This window comes from Aquarana catesbeiana, linkage group LG03 (assembly GCF_042186555.1).
Source record: "Aquarana catesbeiana isolate 2022-GZ linkage group LG03, ASM4218655v1, whole genome shotgun sequence".
Lineage (NCBI taxonomy): Eukaryota > Metazoa > Chordata > Amphibia > Anura > Ranidae > Aquarana > Aquarana catesbeiana.
In genome coordinates, this window is record NC_133326.1 from 559,096,215 (window position 1) to 559,120,907 (window position 24,693).

The 24,693-nt window shown below is 47.4% G+C and overlaps 1 protein-coding gene across 1 annotated transcript in view; it reads right to left on the reverse strand.

Moving 5' to 3' along the window:
* Window positions 1-405: 405 nt before the first annotated feature.
* Window positions 406-24,693, reverse strand: part of SSPN (sarcospan) — a 55,305-nt gene continuing 31,017 nt past the window's right edge. Inside the window, exons 2-3 of the mRNA XM_073621757.1 lie at window positions 10,155-10,241; window positions 406-1,624 (exon numbers count right to left, since the gene is read on the reverse strand). Of these exons, the coding sequence (XP_073477858.1) occupies window positions 1,259-1,624; window positions 10,155-10,241 (453 nt within the window). The 3' untranslated portion in view covers window positions 406-1,258. The remainder of the gene's footprint in view (window positions 1,625-10,154; window positions 10,242-24,693) is intronic.

Sequence of the window (24,693 nt, forward strand, 5' to 3'; positions counted from 1 at the left end):
TAAAATCTGTTGTTCGATGGATCAATGTAGTCTGAGTAGTGCTGGGTGTCACTACTGCCCCTGGAAGATGGGAATTATTGGGGGCTCAGAGCGAGGTGCACAGGTGAGAGGGGAGGGGGTGCTGCACCTGTCGGGGAGATGGGCCATTAGAGGGGCCAATACTATAGTGGACCGTGTGTGATCTCCTGTGGGACACTGCCCTGTTACACCTGTTGCAGTTGGGGCATTCTGGCTCAAAAAGGTTCGCCATCACTGGGCTAGAATCTCTTTTAACATTTTATTGCTGTCTGCACTCACTTTGGAGTATCTTTCTAAATTCCTGCCCCAGTGGCTACACACCATCCAACTAAAAAGTGAAAATATGTCCGTAGTTAGGTATCAATAAAAAATAAAAATATATATCACTTATTTTAAAAATCACCTGTTTATTAACACTCAGCTTTTTTTTGCTTGACAATTTTTTTGGTTAAGGTCACCAGCAGGTTGACCCAACCTTGGTGGTAACCCATGTGTACAATTCAGAGCATAGATATGGCTTCAAAGTTCACGCTAAAGGTTCCCATGAGTATAAAGTAAATAAAATACATTGCTTTGCTTCAAATAAACATTTTACCTCTCAGTTTTAAACACCACCCCACAAGGTTGCCACTGGGAAAAAACCCCTTTTAAAAAAATTGAAAGCAAGTCCCATTTTTATCAACCAGGCCAGTAAATTATCAACTAGGGGGCAGCCTTACATTCAGACTCCACACAAATCTTTTCACCCACAGCCTTAGTCATCTAAAATGTCTCCCATTTTTCAACACCCTCACCTTCCAGGGAGTCCAAACGATGTACCTTCCCTGGGAAAAGAGAGCTTGGTTTGGAGATGTGTAAACACCAAAGCCCCTGATCTATTTTACATTCAAGAGGTTCTATCAGAAATGGTCATAGGATTTGTTTTAGAAGTGGTCATCCATGGCACAATAAGGCATAAGTGATCACCCAGCAATAGATGGTTCCCTTCCTGCAGAGACAGAACCGAAACTTCAGCCAAAAAGCAAATAAATGGTGTAAAGGGAGGTCACAAATTACTTGGTGGTCACAGAAAATGAAGGAATCTTATTATACGAATAAGTTTGAATGGGTCCTCTCTTCTATGGGACCCCAGTCTCTTTGCACTGCCTGTTGTAATTTCATTTCTTGTATAAATATGACGTGGTCTCTTTTCTTGCAGGAAGGTGAGTTTATAGAGTTCTTAAGTCCTGTGTACAATATACTATACTTTTTGTTGTGGGGTCTCATTGGTGGCAGAGCCTTGAAACCAGGTGCCTGCGTAGAACACCTGGTAACGATCCTTCCACATAACAAAGCAAGCAGCTAGGCAGACAAGGGACAGCAGTAAGTTCAGTGTGATTTGCAGAAGAACGAAGAGCTTCATAGTGGTGGTGACCATGTCGCAGTCGGCCACAGTCTGGTAAAGAAAAGTGCGGCTTAGTGGGTCGGAAGGGTCCAATGTACACTGGCAGGAGTCCTCTGCCATCTTGCAGGAATATTTTGTGATGTGGGTGTAATGGTGAGCTGCAAAGGCCACGGCTAGAACACAGATGATAATGCCAAGGGCACTCAGAAGGAAATACAAGAGCTGGAAAAGAAAAAAAGACAATCGTTTAAAAAAAGATTTATAAAAAGTGGAGCAAAGAAAAATGTAACTTTTGCATGGTTAATTGATGAGGTTCCTTATTTTTTCTCAGATGGAAAGGGAATCTTCCATGTGAACTGAATAATAAACTCCTTGTCTGCCATCTGGGGTAGCCACATTACTGAAAACCATCAAGATCATGGACCAAAGAGTGTTTGCTGATGTGAGGAATCCCCTTAAGTAAAAGATCTGATTGGTTTCTACAAGGAATAGCTCTATTTTACCTCTGATAAATCATTACACTAAGAGAGTAGGTAAGTGAAGGGAAAGAGGAAGTGAGAAAAGAAGAGACATGGGATGCAGAAATAGAGAATGAGGAGAGAAATAGAGAGTGTTAGGGGGATAGATAGATAGATAGATAGATAGATAGATAGATAGATAGATAGATAGATAGATAGATAGATAGATAGATAGATAGATAGATAGATAGATAGAATGAGTGAAGAGGTAGGAAGAATAGTTTATGATTAATATATAATATATGATGTAGGCATGAAGTATAATGTATTGTGTTATATATGGATTATTTTTGCACAAAACATTTTTGTTGCAATTTTGGAACATTAGGAATATTACATCTGCACTGTATCTAGGCCCCTTTCACATGGGGCGGATCTGTCCGAGCGGGATCCGTCTGCTCAGGGGGGGATCTCTCCTCTGATCCCCCGCTGAGCAGGCGGATGACAGGTCCTGTCCGCTCCGCTATGCAGAGTGGACAAGGACAGAGCAAGCTGGACGGATGGCGAACGTATCGCAACACATGTCCGCTAACATCCGCCTCCCCATAGAGGGCAATGGGTGGCCTGGTTGGGTCCGCCTGTCTGTTTTTCAGTCTGATCCCTTGAAAGGGGCCTAATAGTGCAGAAGACTGAAAAAAAAAAACTACTAGTGTGTACTAGGCTTAAGGCTTTAATCAAAGTTCATGTAATTTTACAAGCCCGTGAGTAGTGGCACAGACTGCACAATACAATAGAAAATGTATGATGTTCTTATGTTCTGTACTATGTGGTAAGTCATAAAATAATATTGTCCTTAAATGGTGTGGAGTGAATACCACACTCTAGAAAAAATATTTCCCACCCCTCCTACAGTTTAGCACCGCAAAATTCCAAATGGGTTAATAATGTTTTAGGACATGAAATGTGTATAAATCACATTTTCGCCTGAAAATTACTTCTCGGATAAGGTTTTATTACAAAGGTGACATTTTTTGGTCAACTGGTTTACTTACAAATCACTTCATTTCGGTGGCCCCTGAAGGGATATTTTAATACCGCTTGGTAGATTAAAGATTTATTTAATGACATAATAAAGTAAAACCATAAAATTCATTTAATTGGCAGGAGATTTTTTTTTTTTATAATACAAACCTGTCGCATGTGAAATAGCTACTTGCTCCCTGTCATCTTGATCCTCTAGCATCTTTACTAGGTGTGGCACTGACCCAAATATGCCACTTTCCCAGGGGAAACACTTTATTTGCGCACAGATGAAGGGGTCCACTGGCTGGTGAAGTTTCTCCACTTTGGGGCACCTTGGCTTGACCTCTGCTCACCAACTAAATGGATCAATAGGCATAAAGCATTTTGGGAGCACCCTGTCATCATTAGGTCAATAAACCTGACAATCTGATTTTACAATATCTTTGAAAGCTGCCAACACTTATTAAAACCCAACTCCGGGCAAAAAAAAAAGTGTTCCCATGCAGTGGGGCTGTGCCAGCACTGCATAAGGGTTAAATGCTTGTTTTTGTCTAGGGGAGAGGAGGAAGGAGATATACTTACCTAAACCTCCAATCCGCCTAGCACAAGATCGGTCTGGCACCCCCACTGCTCCAGCAGTCTTGATTTGTAGACTGTTTCTGAAGACATCAAGCCCAAAGGAGGCTCCATAGACCAGGAACAGTCCACCGCTGGACTGTGGGGGAGCACCGTTTTCCAGTGGAACATAGGATCAAGTATAAGCTCTCTTCACCCCTAGACAAAATGAGCAGCTGACCCATGCCATGCAGGCACGGCCCTACTGCATGCAAATTTTTTTTCTTGCCTGGAGTTGGGCTGTAGGTATTAAAGTCTACCTGATGGCACACAAATTTAATGTTTGGTCAATGATTCTACCTAGTAGTTTTGGAGGATGTAAATGAGATTGAAGAAAGATTGTACACCAAAGCGGTAATGTGTGAACTGGTCCAATATATCGGTCATTCAATATAATGATCATCAAGTGCATGCAGGGAAGGACTAAGAACCTTTGGCCTAGGGGCACAAACAACCAACTAGCCCTTTCATGGTATTGACAGATGTCTGTGGACCAAATGAAGTGTACCTTTCAAAGTGTGTATAGAACCACATTGATTGGTGGGGACGTGGTTTGCTGAGACAAAAGCATCCAAGTTTCCATTGCAGCTCGTGGCATTGAGTCACATGACAGATCTCTGCCATACGCTATGACCACAGATCTGAACATGGCGTAGGTAGCTATATAACACCCAGCATGTGTTACTGACTGCAGGTCTTGCTATGATAGTGAGGCCCGAAACGGAAAGGACTGCAAGGAGGGATAGTGTAGGGCCGGGCATGACAGTGTGTCTAAGGGAGACACATATGGGGTTAATGTGGAAAGGAGTAATGGGAGTGGCAAGAAAGGGGAAGGTAAGAAAGAAGTTTTTGCCAAAGGGGAGTGGTTATATTTATAGAGGGGGCGGTGCAAAGGGTCAGTGTGAAGATGAACTTACAGGAGGAGGCAGTTTTTCCCACCCTCCCTCCCTAGATATATGTGTGCAATGTGTCCGTGTGTACTTGCTGCTCTGTTTTTAATTTATTGCAGGAAAAGGAAGAAGGTCGTCATGACAGCGGATAGGTGCCCTTCAGGGCTATGGCGGTGTTCTTCTGGTGGTCTTTGACGGTGGCAGTAAACGGAGGGATCAAAAAGGGGTGGGGGGCTCATCGTTTGTATGTGCCCCTCCGGTGTATTCCTGAACAGTGGATGGAATACTAGAATGGTTGCACTGTAGTAGTGGGTAGGTTCGTGGCACAGAATGGGGGTATTGTGATTAGGCACAGAGAGCTTGGAAAAAATGTGGGGCTCTACTTGAGGAGTGATAGAGTTCGTCTCTCTGAAGTGGGGATTGACTTATGGCTATGGGTTTACAGGAAGGGATAGAACGGGCCCTGAGGGTGTGGAGGTGCCCTCAAGGGTAAGGTTGTCACCCTTTCGGGCTGTGGCAGTGTTCTTCTGGTGGTCTTTGACGGTGGCAGTAAACAGAGGGATCAAAAAGGGGTGGGGGGCTCATCGTTTGTATGTGCCCCTCCGGTGTATTCCTGAACGGTGGATGGAATACTAGAATGGTTGCACTGTGGGAAGGGGTTGTCTCCGAGCGGTCACAGCTGGAGGCCTATCAGTTTGGAAAAGGTCCCACAGTGCATTGGTGTGGTTATACGTGGTTAAAAGGTAGGTCACCGTCAGAGACCATCAGACTGGGGTTAACAGGTTATGTTATTGTTTATTATATATATATATATATATATATATATATATATATATATAGTGGTTTGGAGTTATTTAATTGGTTTGTTTTAATAAAATATTTGAGGTGGGTAAGGTATGGGTTGGAGTATAAGTGGGTAACAGCGATAAGAATGAAGGGGTCATTTAGACTACACTCAGTGCTGTGTTTTGGCCTAGGCCAACAAGGCCCAGGCCTAGGGCAGCACTTTGTGGGGGGCGGCAAAAAGCCGCCCCCCCCCCCCCAAAACGGCACCCGCTCTCCTCCCGCACAGCAGGGCACATCAGGAGTACAGCTTGGGAGTGCAGTGGCCTCGCGGCTGCAGATGGGGCCAGGAAGCAGTTAAATCAGGAGCTGTCAAGCCGCCCCTGTAAAGCTGTGATTCTCTCTCTCTGCTGTGGCCAATCATGGGGAGGGAAACAGCAGGGAGGAAGCTGGGCGGCGGCATGACAAAACCAATTAGAGCCGCTCTCTCTCTTTCTTCTCTCTTCTCCGTTCAGCTGACAGAAAGGGGAGGGGGTGCGAGCGGGGAAGTTCTCTGGTAAATGGAGCAGCGCTGTGACAGGGAGAGGGGAGATGCGGGTTGTCTGTGTATCTCCCCTGCTCGCCCCCTCCTCTTTCTGTCAGCCGAAGAGAGAAGAGAGAGCGGCTCTAATTGGTTTCCCTGTGCCGCTGCCCAGCTTCCTGACTGCTGTTTCTCACCCCATAATTGGCCACAGCAGAGGGCCAATCAGAAGACTCTGGGGGCATCATGGGAAGAGTAATCCCTGAAGAATGGCGGCCCTGTGTGTGTCCACAGACATCATGCTACAGCCCCCAGCATGCATGCACTCTGCTGGGGGGGGGGGGGGTTACAGGAGGAGAAAAAGAGAGTACTGTGCTGGGGGAAGCCAGATAGGGAGCCACGCTGTACCCACACCACCAGAGCCACGCTGTACCCGCACCACCAGAGCCACGCTGTACCTGCACCACCAGAAAGCCACGCTGTACCCGCACCACCAGAGCCACGCTGTACCTGCACCACCAGAGAGCCATGTTGTACCCGCACCACCAGAGAGCCATGCTCTACCCGCACCACCAGAGCCACGCTGTACCCGCACCACCAGAAAGCCACGTTGTACCCGCACCACCAGAGCCACGCTGTACCTGCACCACCAGAAAGCCATGCTGTACCTGCACCACCAGAGCCACGCTGTACCTGCACCACCAGAGAGCCATGTTGTACCCGCACCACCAGAGAGCCATGTTGTACCCACACCAGCAGAGAGCCATGCTGTACCCGCACCACCAGAAAGCCATGCTGTACCCGCACCAGAGCCGCACTGTACCCGTACCACCAGAAAGCCACGCTGTATCCGCACCACCAGAGCCACGCTGTACCCGCACCACCAGAGCCACGCTGTACCCGCACCACCAGAACCACACTGTACCCGCACCACCAGAGCCATGCTGTACCCGCACCACCAGAGCCACGCTGTACCCGCACCACCAGAGCCACGCTGTACCCACACCACCAGAGAGTCACGCTGTACCTGCACCACCAGAGAGCCACGCTGTACCCGCACCACCAGAGCCACGCTGTACCCGCACCACCAGAAAGCCATGCTGTACCCGCACCAGAGCCGCACTGTACCCGCACCACCAGAAAGCCACGCTGTATCCGCACCACCAGAGCCACGCTGTACCCGCACCACCAGAGCCACGCTGTACCCGCACCACCAGAACCACGCTGTACCCGCACCACCAGAGCCATGCTGTACCCGCACCACCAGAGCCACGCTGTACCCACACCACCAGAGCCACGCTGTACCCACACCACCAGAGCCACGCTGTACCCGCACCACCAGAGAGTCACGCTGTACCTGCACCACCAGAGAGCCACACTGTACCCGCACCACCAGAGCCATGCTGTACCCGCACCACCAGAGCCATGCTGTACCCGCACCACCAGAGAGCCACGCTGTACCCGCACCAGCAGAGAGGGAGCCACGCACCACCAGAGAGAGAGCCACGTTGTTCCCGCACCACCAGAGAGACGTTGTTCCCGCAACACCAGAACCACGCTGTACCCGTACCACCAGAGAGCCACGCTGTACCCGCACCACCAGAGAGCCACGCTGTACCCGCACCACCAGAGAGCCACGCTGTACCCGCACCACCAGAGAGCCACGCTGTACCCGCACCACCAGAGAGCCACGCTGTACCTGCACCACCAGAGAGCCACGCTGTACTCGCACCACCAGAGAGCCACGCTGTACCCGCACCAACAGAGGGGGAGAAAGATGAAGCCACTGCCAGGGTAGAGATGCTACACTACTGACTAGAGTTGGCCTGGGCAACCCAGAGTGAGTGAACGTCCAGCCGGAGAGATCACTGTTGCAGTTTCACCGGATCTGGTAAGAGAGCCTGTTGGCCATTATACATTACTGTTCCCAGGAACTGAGCCATTAGGAAGTACCTAACCTGATATCCTCTAGGCCAACCCTAGTGACACCACTGTCCCAGAGCCCACAACAAGTTACGGCACGGAGTTTCGGTTACTGGCCAGACAGGGATGCGCCAGCGTGGGCACCCAGGACATCTGCCGCCCGGAGTCCCACAAGCGGCGATGGGCTTTCAGTAGCAGCCCACACATCTCTCCCCACTGTCAGCCACACACACTCAGTACACAGCCAGGAGGAGGAGGAGCCACAGAGGAGGGACACGACTTCAGTGCAAGAACCTCCCAAAGCACCCAGCACACATCCCCTTACTCCCAAATGAAAAGATGCTGTATCGCTCACTGTCCTCCTCCCGCGGCATCCCTTTGTCCTCTTCCCGTGGCGTCCCTCTGTCCTCCCATGAAGATGACAGGGCGGATCTTAAAAAGGAAGGGGTGTGGCCTTGACAGGAAGGGGTGGGTCATAGTTAAATTAGGGGGGTGCGCGAGCTTAGTCAGGCCTAGGGCAGCACAAAACCTAAATACACCACTGACTACACTGGTCATGACATTTGGCTGGTAAAGTATCTCCACTTTGGGACACCAGTCATTCAAATCTTACTAGAACTGACTCGGTGGCAAAAATGCCCCTTGCCCTCAAGCCCAGTCCTCCACTGAGTGAAAGTGGGGGATTGGGTTTCAGGATACAGATCCACCATGAGAATCTGAAGATTGAAGGGTTGGATACATTACCAGCAAGAGGATTTGCTAATCACTATAAAAGAAAAAACAATATACTCACTTAGCTCAATAAACTGGAAATGGGAGCACAAAAATGTAATATAACGTTCATAAATGGAGCTTTATATTATTGTTCTCCCTGGGAAGGGCACACAGGTGGCTTCTGTATACAGAGAGCACAGACTGTCAACAATAACCCAATAATAAAACTGTGATATAAACTAAGCAGAAAGAGAGAAAGAAAAAATCCGTTTATACAGTGTTATAGCCTGCCTTGTGTTACCAGCTGACAAGTGAATGTTTGTTGTAAGGCCCATGTAGCAGCTATAGGATCACCCTGCATGGGCTTTTTTGCTGCTACAAAAACATGAATTGCAGTCAATGGAGGGCCTGCACACTTGGAATCATGTGTCAGTGCGCATGTGGGTGCTTTACATAACCCCCAGTTTAACACTGCATACAGCCACCTCTTCTAATGCATTTCAATGGGTGGCTGTATGTAGTGCCAGCAGGTCCTGGAAGTGTCATTACATAGGCTCTCCATGCTGTACGGCCCTGTGCATTAGACCACACTGTCCAGATGAAAAAATCCACAATATGAAAACGAGGCTAAAAAATGAATGCAGCCATCACATTTAAGAACTGACAAAGCTGCAACATTTTTGTTTTTGTGTTTAATACTGCTTTGAAGATAAACTCCAGGCTGAAAAAGTCACAAACGAATGCAGCTCGGTAATCATTAGAATGGGAGAGGGAGACAAGCAACATAAGGAACCAGTCTGTTATGCTGCAGTGCAAGGAACAAGCTGACTGGAGGAAAGAGTGACAGAGAGATGAACTCATCCATCTTCTGCTTCTCCTTTCACTGTCCAGACAGTTATAGGTGAGGTGAGGCACAAAACCTGCAAGTGTTGCTAAACTGCAGCGGAGAGAAATCATATACTGTATTCTTCCATGCCAGACAGAGTTATGCTGTGTGGCAGAGCTGATTAAATCTCAGGACTGGAAAAAAATAGAGATCTTTCGGCAGGTACAACAGCATATACCATCCATCTGTGTATTTAGCTTTTTCTGCTGTTTATCCTAAGATCCTGCAGTTTGCAGTAATAGGATCAGTGCATTTTTTGAATGCTAAACTCCACCCCAATATGAAAAAGTGACTGCAGCTGTTGTTTTTTTTTAAATCAGTAAGAGCCCTTGCACACTGGGGCGGTTTGCAGGCGCTATTGCGCTAATAATAGCGCCTGCAAACCGCCCCGAAAGTGCCGCTGCTTTCATTCCAGTGTGCAAGCCCCGAGGGCTTGCACACTGGAGCGATGCGCTGGCAGGACGGTAAAAAAAGTCCTGCCAGCAGCATCTTCGGAGCGGTGAAGGAGCGGTGTGTATACCGCTCCTTTACCGCTCCTGCCCATTGAAATCAATGGGACGGCGCGGCTATACCGCCGGCAAAGCGCCTCTGCAGAGGCGCTTTGCGGTGGTATTTAACCCTTTCTCGGCCGCTAGCGGGGGGTAAAACCGCCCCGCTAGCGGCCGCATACCGACGGTAAAAAGCCGCTAATAATAGCGGCGTTTTACCGCCGACGCCTCCCCCCGCCCCAGTGTGCAAGGGCTCTAAATGTATTTTCAATGTAATAAAAAGTGCAGTGCTCAAAAATTAAGAACTGTGTCATAAAGTGCAAACTTTACCAAAAATCATTTTAAATATTTAAATTGAAAATGAGTCCTCAGCAGCAAACCTTTAACATGCATGAATCACATCAAGTTATTTTTTTTTTTATTATAGGATGAATCATTTGGATTCTTCTTACCTTTAAGGCAAACTGCCCAGATGTCTTCTCATCTGGCTGATATGGGAGGCAGAGCAATATCAAACCTAAAATGGCCACCACACTGACCTGAAAGAAAAAAGGATTAGCTTAAAGGAACAATCCACTCCTCTAAATAACGAAACTAGGCCTGCCTTATAGCAGCAAGAATAAAGAAGACCATTTTTCTTCACAAAACACTTTTTTGTTTATAGTCATAATTATGAAAGAAGCCACAAAAGTCAAAATTTGATCGTGCAAACTCTGTATACCCTTCTTTATATCAACCAACATCTATGCAATGTGTAAGCCTATCTGGTTATATAGAAATTGAATGGATTGTTTAAGAAGACCTTCACGCTGCACAGCAGTAAGAAATATTAAAGGACATTTTACAGAAATTGTATAATGTGTGTGTGTGTGGTTAGTTAATTACTGGTTAGTGTTCCCCTCCTCTCTGCCCCTGCTGCTTCATAAAAGATTTTAGATAGAGGTGAAGGAGCTGGGCCAGCACAGACAGAAAATAGACACTCCTAAAAGAGGAGAGGGGTATGGCATGAAAGGAGGGAGGGTGCTATGCTAGGGTATTGACACTTCCTGAAGAAGTTGAATTTTCCTGCAAGCTCAGAGCCCCATCGCAAGTGATTAAAAAATAAATAAAAATAATTTATGGAAAAAAAGCTGCAAGTAAGACTTTTAAAATGTGACAAATGCAATACAATAAAGTCCATAACCACATCTCTAGTGCTTAAAACAAGAAGAAACGTCTAATTATGTGTGAAGAACAAATGTGAAAATTCAGAACCAAAACAACCACCGTGGACCCCCAATGGTGTATGCTTACCTCCCAAATGAGCCCTAATATATTAGGGCAACTGGAGCTTTATATAACCTGAAATTTGGATCAATAACTTGCAGGTAGATGCCTCAGTGTTTGATCAATGGATTTGATAACAAACAACACACAGTCAAACGCCGTTCAAAGAAGAGAAAAAAGCCTCATAGTGTAGACCGCATTAAAAATGTATTGATTTACGGAACAAGGCAAGGGTGTCCGCTCTCCCTGTTCCCCTTTATACTTACCTTAGAACCCCTACTGCAACATATTTGGCTTAACCATGACATTAGGGGACTGGAAACAAGCAGATACCATCATAAAATTGCTGCTTACTCCTGTTGTTTTACAATTCAGAGCCACACACCTCTCTACCGCTCCTCCTATCGGCAATACGCCAGTATGGTGACCTGTCAGATTTCAAAATTAATCTGCAAAAATCAGAAGCGCTTAACGTCTCCCTTTCTCCTAGCTCACATGCCCACTTCTGTAGCAACTTTTCCTTCCGGTGGGCTCACCAGGCTATCCAATATTTAGGTACTAAGATCCCTTTGAACCCACATCTTATCTACCAACTCAACTTTCAGCGACTCATGAATATCTTCTCCTCAGATCTAGAGAGATTGAAGAACCTGGCGGTTTCATGGTTTGGTAGATGCAATGTTTTAAAGATGAACATCATGCCGAGGTTACTTTACCTCCTACAAGCACTACCAATTAGAATACCACAAACCTTCTTTAGTACATTACGCACAACCTTCATTAGATATATATGGCAGGGCAAGCCTCTACATCTCAGAAGATCCTTATTACAGAGGCCAAAACTCAGAGGAAGGGTTGGCCTCCCTGATCCAGCCCTGTACTACACAGCAGTTCACATGAATAGAGTGGTGGACTGGTTCAGACACCTGCCCCATAAACTATGGGTCCACCTGGAACGAGAATCGGTCTCATTTCCCCTTGAAGGTCTGCCTTGGAGTGGAGTTAGTTTCTCCAGATTCTCCCCTCCGCACCCACTAATTGAGCCCACCTTACAGGAACTTAATAGATACTTTAAACTGGCAAACACGCCCAGTTTTCCCTCGCCTCTAACGCATATAATAGGTCACCCAAATTTTTTACTGGGTATTTCAGACAAATCCTTTCAGCTTCAACAGGTCCAGAGCCTTATCAGAGCCTCTTCTTTTATGGGCCCCCCAGAGTTGTGTGACCCATCAAGCATATACCCTGGGTTTAGATCCTCCATCTTGGGTAGATGGAAGCTGTTGCAACTCACCCATTTCCTCAAATCCCTCCCGGAAATCTGTGGTTTTCACAGACAGCCGATGTCCTTTGAAGAATTGTGCCTGGGAGATGAGCCTATACGGAAATGCCTTTCCTATTCATATAACACTCTACTTGCTCATACATCCCAGCACGACCCCTCGTACCTGAGGAAATGGGAGAGGGACCTAAACGTCACGTTCACTGAAGACCAAAAGATCCGCATACTCACTTTCGTTCACAAGTCCTCCTTATGTAGCAAGTATCAAGAAATCACCTATAAAATCCTGACGCACTGGTACAGGACCCCCACTGTGCTAGCGACTATATTCCCAGGACATAGTCCACTGTGCTGGTGATGTGGCACGCAGAGTGGCACGTTACTGCACATCTTCTGGGAGTGCCCAGTCCTGACTCCTTTCTGGAGACAAGTGCTACAGATCATTCACAAGCTAACTGACATCGCTCTCCAGGATAACCCGGCAGCAGTTCTTCTAAATCTGACTCCTTTGTCCAGAAAGAGATATCGCAAATCTCTTTTGATACACCTCCTAAGTGCAGTCAGAGCGTGTGTCCCCAGTGCGTGGAAGCAACAGGCCCCACTGACAGTGTCACAATGGTTTGCAAGGGTTTGCGACATTCAGTGGATGGAACAGCTCGCAGCTGCCCTGGGGGAAAGGAAGGAGGAACACAACACCCGTTGGGTACACTGGAACCTTTTCCGATATTCAGCGGAATATAAGTCTTACATCTGAATATCCTGTCTTAGGATAATTTAAAGTTTCGGGTCGTCGGCCCTGCCGTAGCTCTACATCCCCTCCTCCTTTCCCTACACCTGCCCTTTTCTGTTCCTCCCTCTCTTCTCTTTTTGTTATTTCTTCTTTTCTCATCCTTCCCCCATTGACCTCTATTTTTTTTAAAATATTTTTTATTATTATATAAATGAAAAACTCTCACGAATTGCGGAAAATGTCTGGTATTATTCCCACTATTCCAGTGATTGGAACTATATCCTACGAGTAACACAACGTTGGAACTTAGTCCCCTAAAGGGAGACTCTCCCCATCGGTTTTGTCCTTTGGTCATATCTGTGGTTTTTGTTGGTTTAGAGGATGAAACAGCTGGAGCAACTTTGAACTACAGTTCCCTGCTTTAACATAACCTAATAGTTGAAACTGAAATACTGCCTTATTTATGTACAAAAAATGTTTAATGAGTTTGTATCATTTCTTGGTACTGGGAGAAATAGGATGACATGCTTGTTATCATTTCTTTTTGTTTAACCTGCAATCCTTAAATAAAGATTTAAAAAAAAAAGTATTGATTCAAAACATACACGCATTCACATTTACATTTGCATTCTCAACAGCAGGCTCATCAACGTGCCAAGCCGTCACCTCCCCTCAGGTCCCTACTCCCCAGCACTAACCACAACTAAGAATTCTCTCTGTCCATGAAGTCCATGAAGCTTCGCCCTATGCGTTTTGTCATATTGACGTTGTCGGGGTACAACCAAACACTAGCTAGGAAAGAGATTTATACGTGGAAAGCTTCAGCTCCATCTCCGGCTCTATCACTACTACAGTGCAGCCTAAGGATTTCTTGTAGCGCAAACTAATTGAATAAAAAAATAATAATAAAAAAAACAATAAAACTAATATATATAAGTATTTAAAATACTTGATTTTTCTGTACTTTTACCTGCAGTGGATATGTGGAAGCCCTAGTCTGCACCTGATTATGATATTACCCTGTGAATGGAGCTTCAGATCAGATTGATGTTTGAGTCTCTATAAGTGTGCTATGATGGATACCTATATATTATTGTGTGGTGGCTATCTCAAAGGTCTATTTGCTATACCTATCCTTTATATCTGCAGTACATGCCTTCTGTTGAGGTAGCTTCCTGAAGTGTTTAAATGCTTCTCTGTGAACTTTAAAAAATGCATATACTGGTAAATTTTCTACTTAACTTTCAACAAACTGACATATAATCACGCTGTGCATTTATACCTCTGTGACAAGTGCCCTTTAAGGCAAACCTCGACGGCGTGTTTACAGTTCACATGTCCGGGATCCTGGATATTCCTGGTTAAACTACAACCCCGCCCTATGTACAAAGAACACACATATTTTTGATGATAATTCGTGAACCAAGATGACCTCTCTCGTGTTGCCAGTCTGCTGACTCCCTTGTGACAAATTCAGAAATTCGACAAAACAATCACAACATCAACAACAAAAATGACTAAAAAGCAAAAAAAGGTAGGAAAGCAAATCAGGTTGTTTCATTCACCTCTCAATGTGGTATAAAGAAAAAAAAGTTGAACGCTCTATGCTCCACCCAAATGGCACCGAACCCATCCTATTCCTAGTCAGAAAATTGAGACCAATAAAAACTAGCCATATGCGGAGTGATCTGACCATTACCCAATTAAAAACAAATAATTGAATGGACTGCTTAGTAAACGATTTCTAGAAATCACATGACTGAGGGACCCGCAGAATGCAGAAGCTCCGATTATCTATAAAGCGAGTCAAATGGCCATAGCAGCCTTTTATTACAAACCATTAAATACAACATTTACAAGAAAACAAGTTCAATGTATATAATAATCAATGCATAACAAATAAACCAACCTTAGCTTATGCCTGGTCTAAGGTCTGGGGGCCCAATCAAAGGCCCCCAGTCGCAACTACACCGGCTCAGGGACAGTTATACACTTATGTACTACCAGATACAACCTAATTAATACCCCGATGTTACCACCGTATTGTTAGGAAGGGACACCTATACCTCAGATGGGCCAAACCCACAATTTTCCACAATTATTTAACCAGCGCCACCTTTAAAGACCCAATAGACCCCCTGCCTGCTGCTATGACAAGAAAATAAGGTCTTTGAAAGCCTATATACTCACGATTAACCGGTTGTATCTGCCACCCAATCAAAGGCCCCCAGCCGCAACTACACCAGCTCAGGGACAATTAAACACTTATGTACTACCAGATATAACCTAATTAATACCCCGATGTTACCACCGTATTGCTAGGAAGGTACACCCATACCTCAGATGGGCCAAACCCACAATTTTCCACAGTTAGGAAGGGACACCCATACCTCAGATGGGCCCAACCCACAATTGTCCACAATTATTTACCCAGCACTGCTTTCAAAGGCCCAATAGACCCCCTGCCTGCTGCTATGACAAGAAATTAACAGGACCAAGAAATTGAATGGCAAGCTAACAACATAAAACCTGATAACCCACTACAAATACCCCAGCACTTTGGAGAAAGTAGGAGCCCCCCCCTCCTTTCTACCCACTACAGGACACACCCTCTGCCTTGAACTCTTCAATCTGCTAAGCAGACTGCATCATTCTAAATCACCCACTAATACTCCGCCTCTTCTGCAGGCCCCAGTCATGCTGAACCTCATCCTAGTTTCACTCAGTTCCCGGCCATATACTAGTCAATCAATTTCTATTAAATTGATTGATGGGATTCCTGAGTTACTGCAGATGCGCAGTAACACAAAAGCAGTGGCGGCTGGTGCTCAATTTTTTTGGTGGGGGGGGGGGGGGGGGCGACAAACAACCCTGGCCCCCTCAGTCGAAATACCCTTCCCCCTCCCGGGACGCTCAATCAATCAAATGAACGGGAAGGCAGGGCCTTACCCAGTCTTTAGCTGTCAATTGCTGTTGTTGCGGTAGAGGTGCGGGGAGGGGGACGGTGATGAGGTGGTGGTGTTGGTGTACTGTTGGATCTGGGGTAGGTCTCCTGGAAGAGGCTGTTGCTGCGCCTCCACCTGCTGCTCCTTGCTGCACATGGCCCACAGCTTGTAGAGGGAAGAGCTAGGGCTGTTGCTTTTCCTCCAGGCCGAACAGGAAGAGGGTCCCGAGACCCGATTGGCTGGCCAATCGGGTCTCAGGACCCGCTAATTCGCTAATATCACACAAGTGGGTGGGGTTGGAGCACAGTGCTCTGCGCCCCGGGCCCACCCTTTTTGAAGCCAATTAGAGACTCAGGCTCTAATCATGTGCTTAAAAAAAACCCACATTGAAATCCTTGTGTCCGGCGCCCTGCATGTAGATTAGGAGCCGGTTGCATGGTTTACGGGGGCGGTGCCCCTGCACCCTGCATAAGCGGCTGACACTGCACAAATGGCATTCATTGTGGGGACGGGTGCTGTGAGTGGGTCGTCCCTGCATATTTAGAAACAGGACCATCCAGTAAAGTGGGCATGATAGGTGGTCCCTGCATATTAAGATGTGGGGTTCAGACAGGACCAATCCGTAAAGTGGACGTTATTCAGTTATGCCCACCCATAAAGTGGGTTAAAGAAATTTGGACCATTGGTGGAGTTAACAGTGTCCTGGGGTTCAGGGCCATAATGTTGGTAAGTATTATTATTATTATTATTACAATACAGGATTTATATAGCGCCAACAGTTTACACAGTGCTAAACAGTAGAATTAGAATACAGTTCAATACCGAAGGAATAGGAGGGCCTTGCTCATACAATCTAAAGGAAGGGGGAGGTGGTACAAAAGGTAATAGCTGCGGGGGATGATCTGATGGAGGTGACTCGGGTACAGTTCTTAGGTGGAGGTGGGGTAGGCTTCCTTGAATAAGTGTGTTTTCAGGGATCACCTAAAGGCGGACAGGGTAGGGGCTGACCGGACATACAGGGGCAGGGAGTTCCAGAGGATGGGAGAGGCTCTTGAGAAGTCCTGGAGGAGAGCATGCGATTAGGTAACAAGTGGAGGAGCAGAGAGGACGAATTGGGCAATATCTGCAGATGAGGTTGGTGGTGAAGCTGGGGGCGATGTTGTGGATGGCCTTGTATGTTGTGGTTAGTATTTTGAATTTTATATGGTGGGGTAGTGGAAGACAGTGAAGTGATTGGCAGGAAGGAGCAGCAGTCATGGATTGGTTGGTATGGTGTATTAGTCTAGCAGCAGCATTCATAATAGACTTAAGGAGGGATAGCCTGTGTAAAGGTAAGCCAGTGAGGAGGGAGTTGCTGTAGTCAAGGCTGGAAATAACCAAGTAGTGAATAAGTTGTTTTGTGGTGTCGTTAGTCAGGAAGGGGCGAAGCCTGGAAATGTTGTGGAGGTTAAGACGGCAAGATGTAGCCAGTGATTGGATGTGGGGGCTGTTGGAGAGATCAGAGTCTAGGATTACACCTAGCACCTTGGCGTGTGTGGAGGGACCAATGGTTGTGCCATTGATCTCAATGATAAATTATGGGGAGGAAATATTGCAAGCTCAGTTTTAGAAAGATTGAGTTTGAGGAAGTGGTGTGACATCCATACTGATGTGTCGCACAGCAAGTTTGTGATACGAGGGGCAATTGAGGGGGTGTGTTGAGGAGCAGAAATATAGACCTGGACGTAATCAGCATAGAGGTGGTATTGGAAGCCATAGGAGGTTATCAACTGGTTTAGCGAAAGTAGGCAATAAGCTTCCAATAATGTATAATCTTCCAACTGGGACACTTGCTCTGGTGACAACTGTCTAAGAAGGGTCAACCCTTTGCTTTAAAGAGATTTACTACTTCCCTCTGTGTGTCTCTGAGACAGGAAGTGAAGATGAAATACAACCGTTTCTTTACTCTGTTCAAAAATACAGAAAACGTTTTGGCTTCAGACACACAGCAGAAAACAGAAGATGGCTAGAAGTGAATGAGAAGAATTTTTTTTGCCTACAATCCCCTTTAAGTATGTCCCTAAATGTACTAGGTAAAGCACAAAACACAACAAATAGACTAATATTAGACTTTTTAGCACTCCAAATATACTTGTCTCTGACTGTTATTTGCCGAAACATCAAAGCCATCACTGGCAGGTCTTGTGACAATCACACGGCTTTGAATCTGTTTCTTTCACTGTTCATTATGTTGTTGACATGAGGACTCGACAAAAGCTTCATCTATGAGAAGCGCCTTCTCCGGCACATGTCCTGAAAACAGCTCGTAAATGTGACTCGAAGCGAGAAAGACATTTTCCCGTCAATAAAGGACGATTTCACGTAAAACTCTCCGTCACCTTGTACGCATTTTCTGCCCATCACACTCTCGCTGTGCACCCTGCACTTCTTTTTTGTGTACTTTTAGTGAAGCTGAATGCTAAAACAAATACAATTCTGTAAAATAAATGTAAGTACCCTGTTTCCCCGAAAATAAGACCTAGCGTGATTGTCATTGATGGCTGCAATATAAGTCCTACCCCCCAAATAAGCCCTAGTTAAAGTCCTTGTAGGTCCTTATTTTCAGGGTAGGGCTTATTTTCAGGGAAACAGGGTAGGTCTTATTTGGGGGGTAGGGCTTATATTGCAGCCATCACTGACAATCACGCTAGGTCTTATTTTGGGGGAAACAGGGTATCTGTAAATCATTACAAAAGGCACATTTATTGTTTAGTCATAGTCCTTCCTGATCCTAATGATCCTGTTATGGCTGCTCACTCCTAGAATTGTGATCAATAAAAGTACACTTATGGTGCCTCCCTTCTACCATGTTTAGTCATGTGATGTAAAGGTATTTCTGGAGGTCACCATCAGCATTTGGGAGGCAGATGTGCACACTGAATGTAAGGCAAGAAGGTAAGAATTGCGAACGAAAATTCTTAAGAAATTTTTTTTTTTAAGAAAGTGTGTTCATTTTTCCAATCAGTGGGTCAAATCAATGTTTATTTTCAACCACAATGACAAGAAAATTCAAAGGAGCAGAATGGAAAAAAAACTTTTCCTGACAGGCTCCATGGCAGCATACGTGTGGGCAGTGGTGTATTTAGGTTTTGTGCTGCCCTAGGCCTGACTAAACGCATGCACCCCCCTAATTTAAATACGACCCACCCCATCCTGCCGAGGCCACACCCCTTCCTGTTTAAGACCCACCCTATCATCTGTAAACAACACCCCTTCCTCTTTAGGCTCATTTGGCACCTTTCAGGGGGGAACGGGTACCTGTTTCTGACAGGTACCCTTCCCCACTTCCGGGAGACTGCGCTGTCCCCTCTGAAGTTTGCCCCCCTCCTCCTTCCTCCGCTGGGCCATTCAGAAAGTGCAACGCGCTTCGCACATGTGCAGTAGGGAACCGGTCGGTTTCCCTTACCATGAATGATAGTGGCAAAACCCGAGAGCCAATCCGAAAATCGGCTGAGGTGTCGACATCGCTGGATCCCTGGACAGGTAAGTGTCCTAATATTAAAAGTCAGCAGCTACAGAATTTTTAGCTGCTGAGTTTTAATGCTATCACGGGGGGGGGGGGGGGTCTCACTGTGCCCCATCAAACGCAGTCACTGTGCCCATCAAATGCAGCCACTGTGCCCATCAAATGCAGCCACTGTGCCCATCAAACGCAGCCACTGTGCCCATCAAATGCAGCCACTGTGCCCTCAAACGCAGCCACTGTGCCATCAAATGCAGCCACTGTGCCCCATCAAATGCAGCCACTGTGCCCATCAAATGCAGCCACTGTGCCCATCAAACGCAGTCACTGTGCCCATCAAACGCAGCCACTGTGCCCATCAAATGCAGCCACTGTGCTATCAAATGCAGCAACTGTGCCCATCAAACGCAGCCACTGTGCCCCATCAAACGCAGCCACTGTGCCCCATCAAACGCAGCCACTGTGCCCCATCAAACGTAGCCATTGTGCCATCAAACATAGCCATTGTGCCCTCAAACGCAGCCACTGTGCCCATCAATTGCAGCCACTGTGCCCATCAATTGCAGCCACTGTGCCCCATCAAACGCAGCCACTGTGCCCCATCAAACGCAGCCACTGTGCCCCATCAAACGCAGCCACTGTGCCATCAAACGCAGCCATTGTGCCATCAAACGCAGCCACTGTGCCCATCAAACGCAGCCACTGTGCCCATCAAACGCAGCCATTGTGCCCTCAAACGCAGCCACTGTGCCCATCAAACGCAGCCACTGTGCCCTCAAACGCAGCCACTGTGCCCTCAAACGCAGCCACTGTGCCCTCAAACGCAGCCACTGTGCCCATCAAACGCAGCCACTGTGCCCTCAAACGCAGCCACTGTGCCCTCAAACGCAGCCACTGTGCCCTCAAACGCAGCCACTGTGCCCATCGAACGCTGCCACTGTGCCCATCGAACGCTGCCACTGTGCCCATCAAATTCTGCCAGTGCCCATAACATTGATATACTTTATTAAATCACTGTACCTGCTGTCCTGGGGGTTTCCCTCGTGCTCCTCTCTCTCCTCCTGACGTCACAGCCCCAGGGCCGAGGAGAAGATTCACTGCAGGAAAGCAGTGCAGGGGAGGGTAGGTGGAGCTTAAGGCTCCACCTGTCACCTGTTGCATATGGGGGGCGCGAGTGACACACGCCGCCCCCCCCGCATGAGAGAAAGCCCCCCCACCCGTCTGACTGATTCCCGGCTCCCGCTGCCTCCTCCCGCACACTTGCAGCCCACGGCGGCCGGCTTTCTGTAGCGGCGCCGCGGTGTATGGGCGTGCTTGTCAGAGAGTAGGGGGCGTGAGATACACGCCCCCACCCTCTGCCAAGCACGCCCATACACCGCGGCGCCGCTACAGAAAGCCGGCCGCCGTGGGCTGCAAGTGTGCGGGAGGCGGCAGCGGGAACCGGCAGCGGGAGCCGGGAATCAGTCAGACGGGTGGGGGGACTTTCTCTCATGCGGGGGGGCGGCCTATTTTGCCGCCCCCCGCAAAGTGCCGCCCTAGGCCTAGGCCTTGTCGGCCTAGGCCAAAACACAGCCCTGCGTGTGGGTAGGCTCCGCCTCCATAACTACCCAATAGGACCCCTCTCCCATAAATCTTTGCTCTAGGCTGCTATCCATGTTCCTTTTTTGTCCTCCTCCGTAGGACCAGGTGTTGGTTCTCCTACCTGAAGATAAACCTCCCTACGATCGATTCAGCCGAGTGCCAATGATTCCTCCGATAGGCCCTGACTGTTAAGCAGGGTATGGAGTGTATAGCAGAGCAGCGCTAAAGATTGGATCGGTTCATCTATGTGCGCACGGTCTGTTTGCCTAATGTTTCAGGCGACCATTATCTGCTGCCAAGTCTGGTGTGTGTGTGTGTGTTTGGATGGCGGTTCCTCGGCCCAGGTGATCGTAGGTGGAGGGGTACGATTTTTATTCATTTGCTTATTGCAGCAGTGTTTTTGTGTTGTTTACCTCTGTGTGTTCCTCTGCTTCACTGGTGTCCTAAACGGCGCTGACGCTCCCTGCGTTCCAGCAGCCGCTCTCTCTGTGACTTCCGGGTACCGGCGTGCGCTCTGCGCATGCGCGGAACCGATAAGAAGGTCGAGGCTTGGTTCGCGCATGCGCGCGAGCGTCTCGCGTCTGACGTCGGCGATGACGTCACGGGCGCCACTTTTAAAAGCTGTGGAAAGCTTTCAGAGCCCCGGGAATGATCGTGGGGGATACGGCGACTTCCCGGGGCAACTATCTTGGCGATTTAAGGTAAGACAATCTCTATTGTCTGGGGGTGGAGGTCGGTTGTCAGCCAGCTGAATGTGTGAATCTGTCTCTGCAGCTTCCTATTGTATTGACACCATGGACTCCTCACTGCCCCCTAGTGGCCAGCCCGCTTGTAGCAGGTATGTTTGCAGTTATGCTTTTCTGCCTGTACAAGGATTGAGAGTAGGATTTTAGGACACTAGCTGATTTCTTTCTCTATCTTTTCTGTGTTTCTTCTCTCACAGCCCTTCTAGGTCTGATCCACACTGTAGTTCTCATAAAGGAAGTGGATCATCAAAATCACACCACCGGCAATCTTCCTCCAGGTCTAGCCATCATAGATCTCCTTCCAGATCTGAACAGAGCAATAAAAATCCTTCTCACCCCCCTTCATCTCACTCTAGAGAGAGATCAGGAAAATCATGCTGGGGATGCAGGATGCCTGTTCCAACAGACAAATCTCTCTGTGATCACTGCTTCTCTAAAGCTGCAGATGAGAGGCATGGTGCAGACCAGCGTTTGGAATCTATGGTGAGCCGGGTTGTGAAAGAATCTCTACAGGAAAGAGAAGCTCAACAGCCCCGTGATTCCCTATCAGACCCATTATGCCAGTGGTGTCCAAACTATGGCCTCCAGTTGTTAAGGAACTACAACTCCCATCATGCCTAGTCATGTCTGTGAATGTCAGAGTTTTACAATGCCTCATGGGAAGTGTAGTTCCGCAACAGCTGGAGGGCCGTAGTTTGGACATCCCTGCATTATGCCCTCCAGTGGGTGAAGGTTCTGTGCATGAGACATGGGAATCTTCCCAGCCAAGTCACCCTTCTGCTCCTGTTTCAGATAGCGAATCGAATCTGGCAGATCCTGGCGTGGGGTTTGAGTATGCTCTAATCCCTTCTTTGGTGAAGGCAGTAAAAGAGGCCCTGAAGTGGGAAGATCCAGTTACTTCCCCCCCAAAACAGAGAAAGTTTTTCAAGCAGCTCAATAAGGAGCGACAGTATTTTCTTTTCTCTCTGAGCTGGGCGATGTCATTTCTGTGGAATGGAGCAAGATGGACAAGAAAAGTTCCATGCAGTCAAAGGTCTTGAAACTATATCCTTTTAAGGAAGAGGAAGTAAAGCACCTTGAATCAGCTCCATTAGTGGATGCAGCACTAATGAGACTAGCAAGATATGTAACGCTTCCCTTAGAAGATACTGTATCTTTTAAAGATCCTTTGGAGAGGCGAATTGATTCAGATTTAAAAAGGATCTACCCGATGTCAGGAATGGCATGTAAGCCAGTACTTGCGATAGCTGCAGTCTCCAAAGCTTTGGAATCTTGGTCTGATAATGTGGATGAGTTCCTAAGTGGTATCTCTACTGAAACAGCGAAAGATTCTCCTATCCAGGGGATCAGGCTGGCATCAGCCTTTCTTGGGGAGGCATCTATTGATGTCATCCGCCTGATGTCCCGGGTTATGTTGGCAGCTGTTTCAGCTCGTCATGCTTTATGGCTCCGTCCGTGGTTGGCGGATCCAGCTTCCAAGCAAGCTTGGTGCCGAATTCCGTTTGAAGGTTCTTCATTGTTCAGCAATAAGCTCGATAGTGCCATAACCCGGGCCACAGGTGGGAAGTCTGGTTTCCTCCCTCAAGACAGACGCCTACAAAATCAGAAACGCAGTTTTCCTAGAAGACAAAACTCTGATCGCGCTAGGGATGCGTGCAGCTACAGACCTGGTCGGGAATTTTCAAGATCCTGGAAATCCAGGCAGTCCTCTTTTAAGAAACCCGCAAAAGGGGCTTCCTCTGGCAACCAGGACTCCACAAAGTCCTTTTGAGATTGGGCCCGCTCAGGCATGCCAGGTGGGGGCTCGTCTTCGCCACTTCGGGCATGTCTGGGCGGCCTCAATCCGAGATTACTGGACCATCAAGACGGTCTCCTCCGGTCACAAGTGGGTCTTCAACAATACCCCAAGACTCAGATTTGTTCCCACATCCCTTCCAGGTTCAGAAGAGAAAAAGCAGGTCCTATTAACCTACGAGAATTGTTTATTGGATCAAGGCGCAGCCGTCCCTGTTCCAGAAAACGAACGAGGCAAAGGCATGTATTCTCCTCTGTTCATGATACAGAAGAAAAACAGTACATGGAGGCCTGTAATAGATTTAACATATCTCAATTCCTTTATCCGAAAGGAAAAGTTCAAAATGGAGTCTTTAATTACGATCCAACAATCAGTACATCTGGGAGATTGGATGATTTCAATCGATCTAAAAGATGCATACTTTCACGTGCCAGTGGCAACAGAGTTCCAACAATTCCTCCGCTTTGCGGTAGGCAATCAGCATCTGCAGTTCACATGTCTACCCTTCGGCCTAACAACGTCACCTCGGGTCTTCTCAAAGGTCCTGTTGTCTGTTGTGGCTCTACTTCGTATCAAGGGGGTTCGTCTCCACCACTATTTAGACGACCTACTTCTCCTAGCTCAGAACAAAGATCAGCTTTTAGAGCACAAGAGCTTAGTCATCTCCACCCTGCAAGAATTCGGGTGGCTTCTGAATCTAGAGAAGAGCCATCTAGAGCCGACACAATCTCTGGTGTTTCTAGGGGCTCACTTCAACACATTGGAAGGCACCATCTCCCTTCCAGAGGAGAAGATTGGAGTGATTCGAGACAGAATACATGCAGCCCTTGCGTCATCTCATCTCTCCGCTCTCCAATGCTTGAAAGTAATTGGCACGATGACAGCCACCATTCCTATGGTGAAGTGGGCCCAATGGCATACACGACCCTTCCAAAAAGGGTTCCTTCAACAATGGGATTCTTCCAGCCAAGTCCAGCGCATACACCTTACTCCATCCATGAGGACGTCTCTCCTTTGGTGGCTTCAAGGGAAGAATCTGCGCAATCACCATTCAATCATGCCCATCTCATGGGTCACATTAACATTGGATGCCAGCAATCGGGGTTGGGGCGCTCACTGCCTTTCAGAAGTGGCGCAAGGCCGA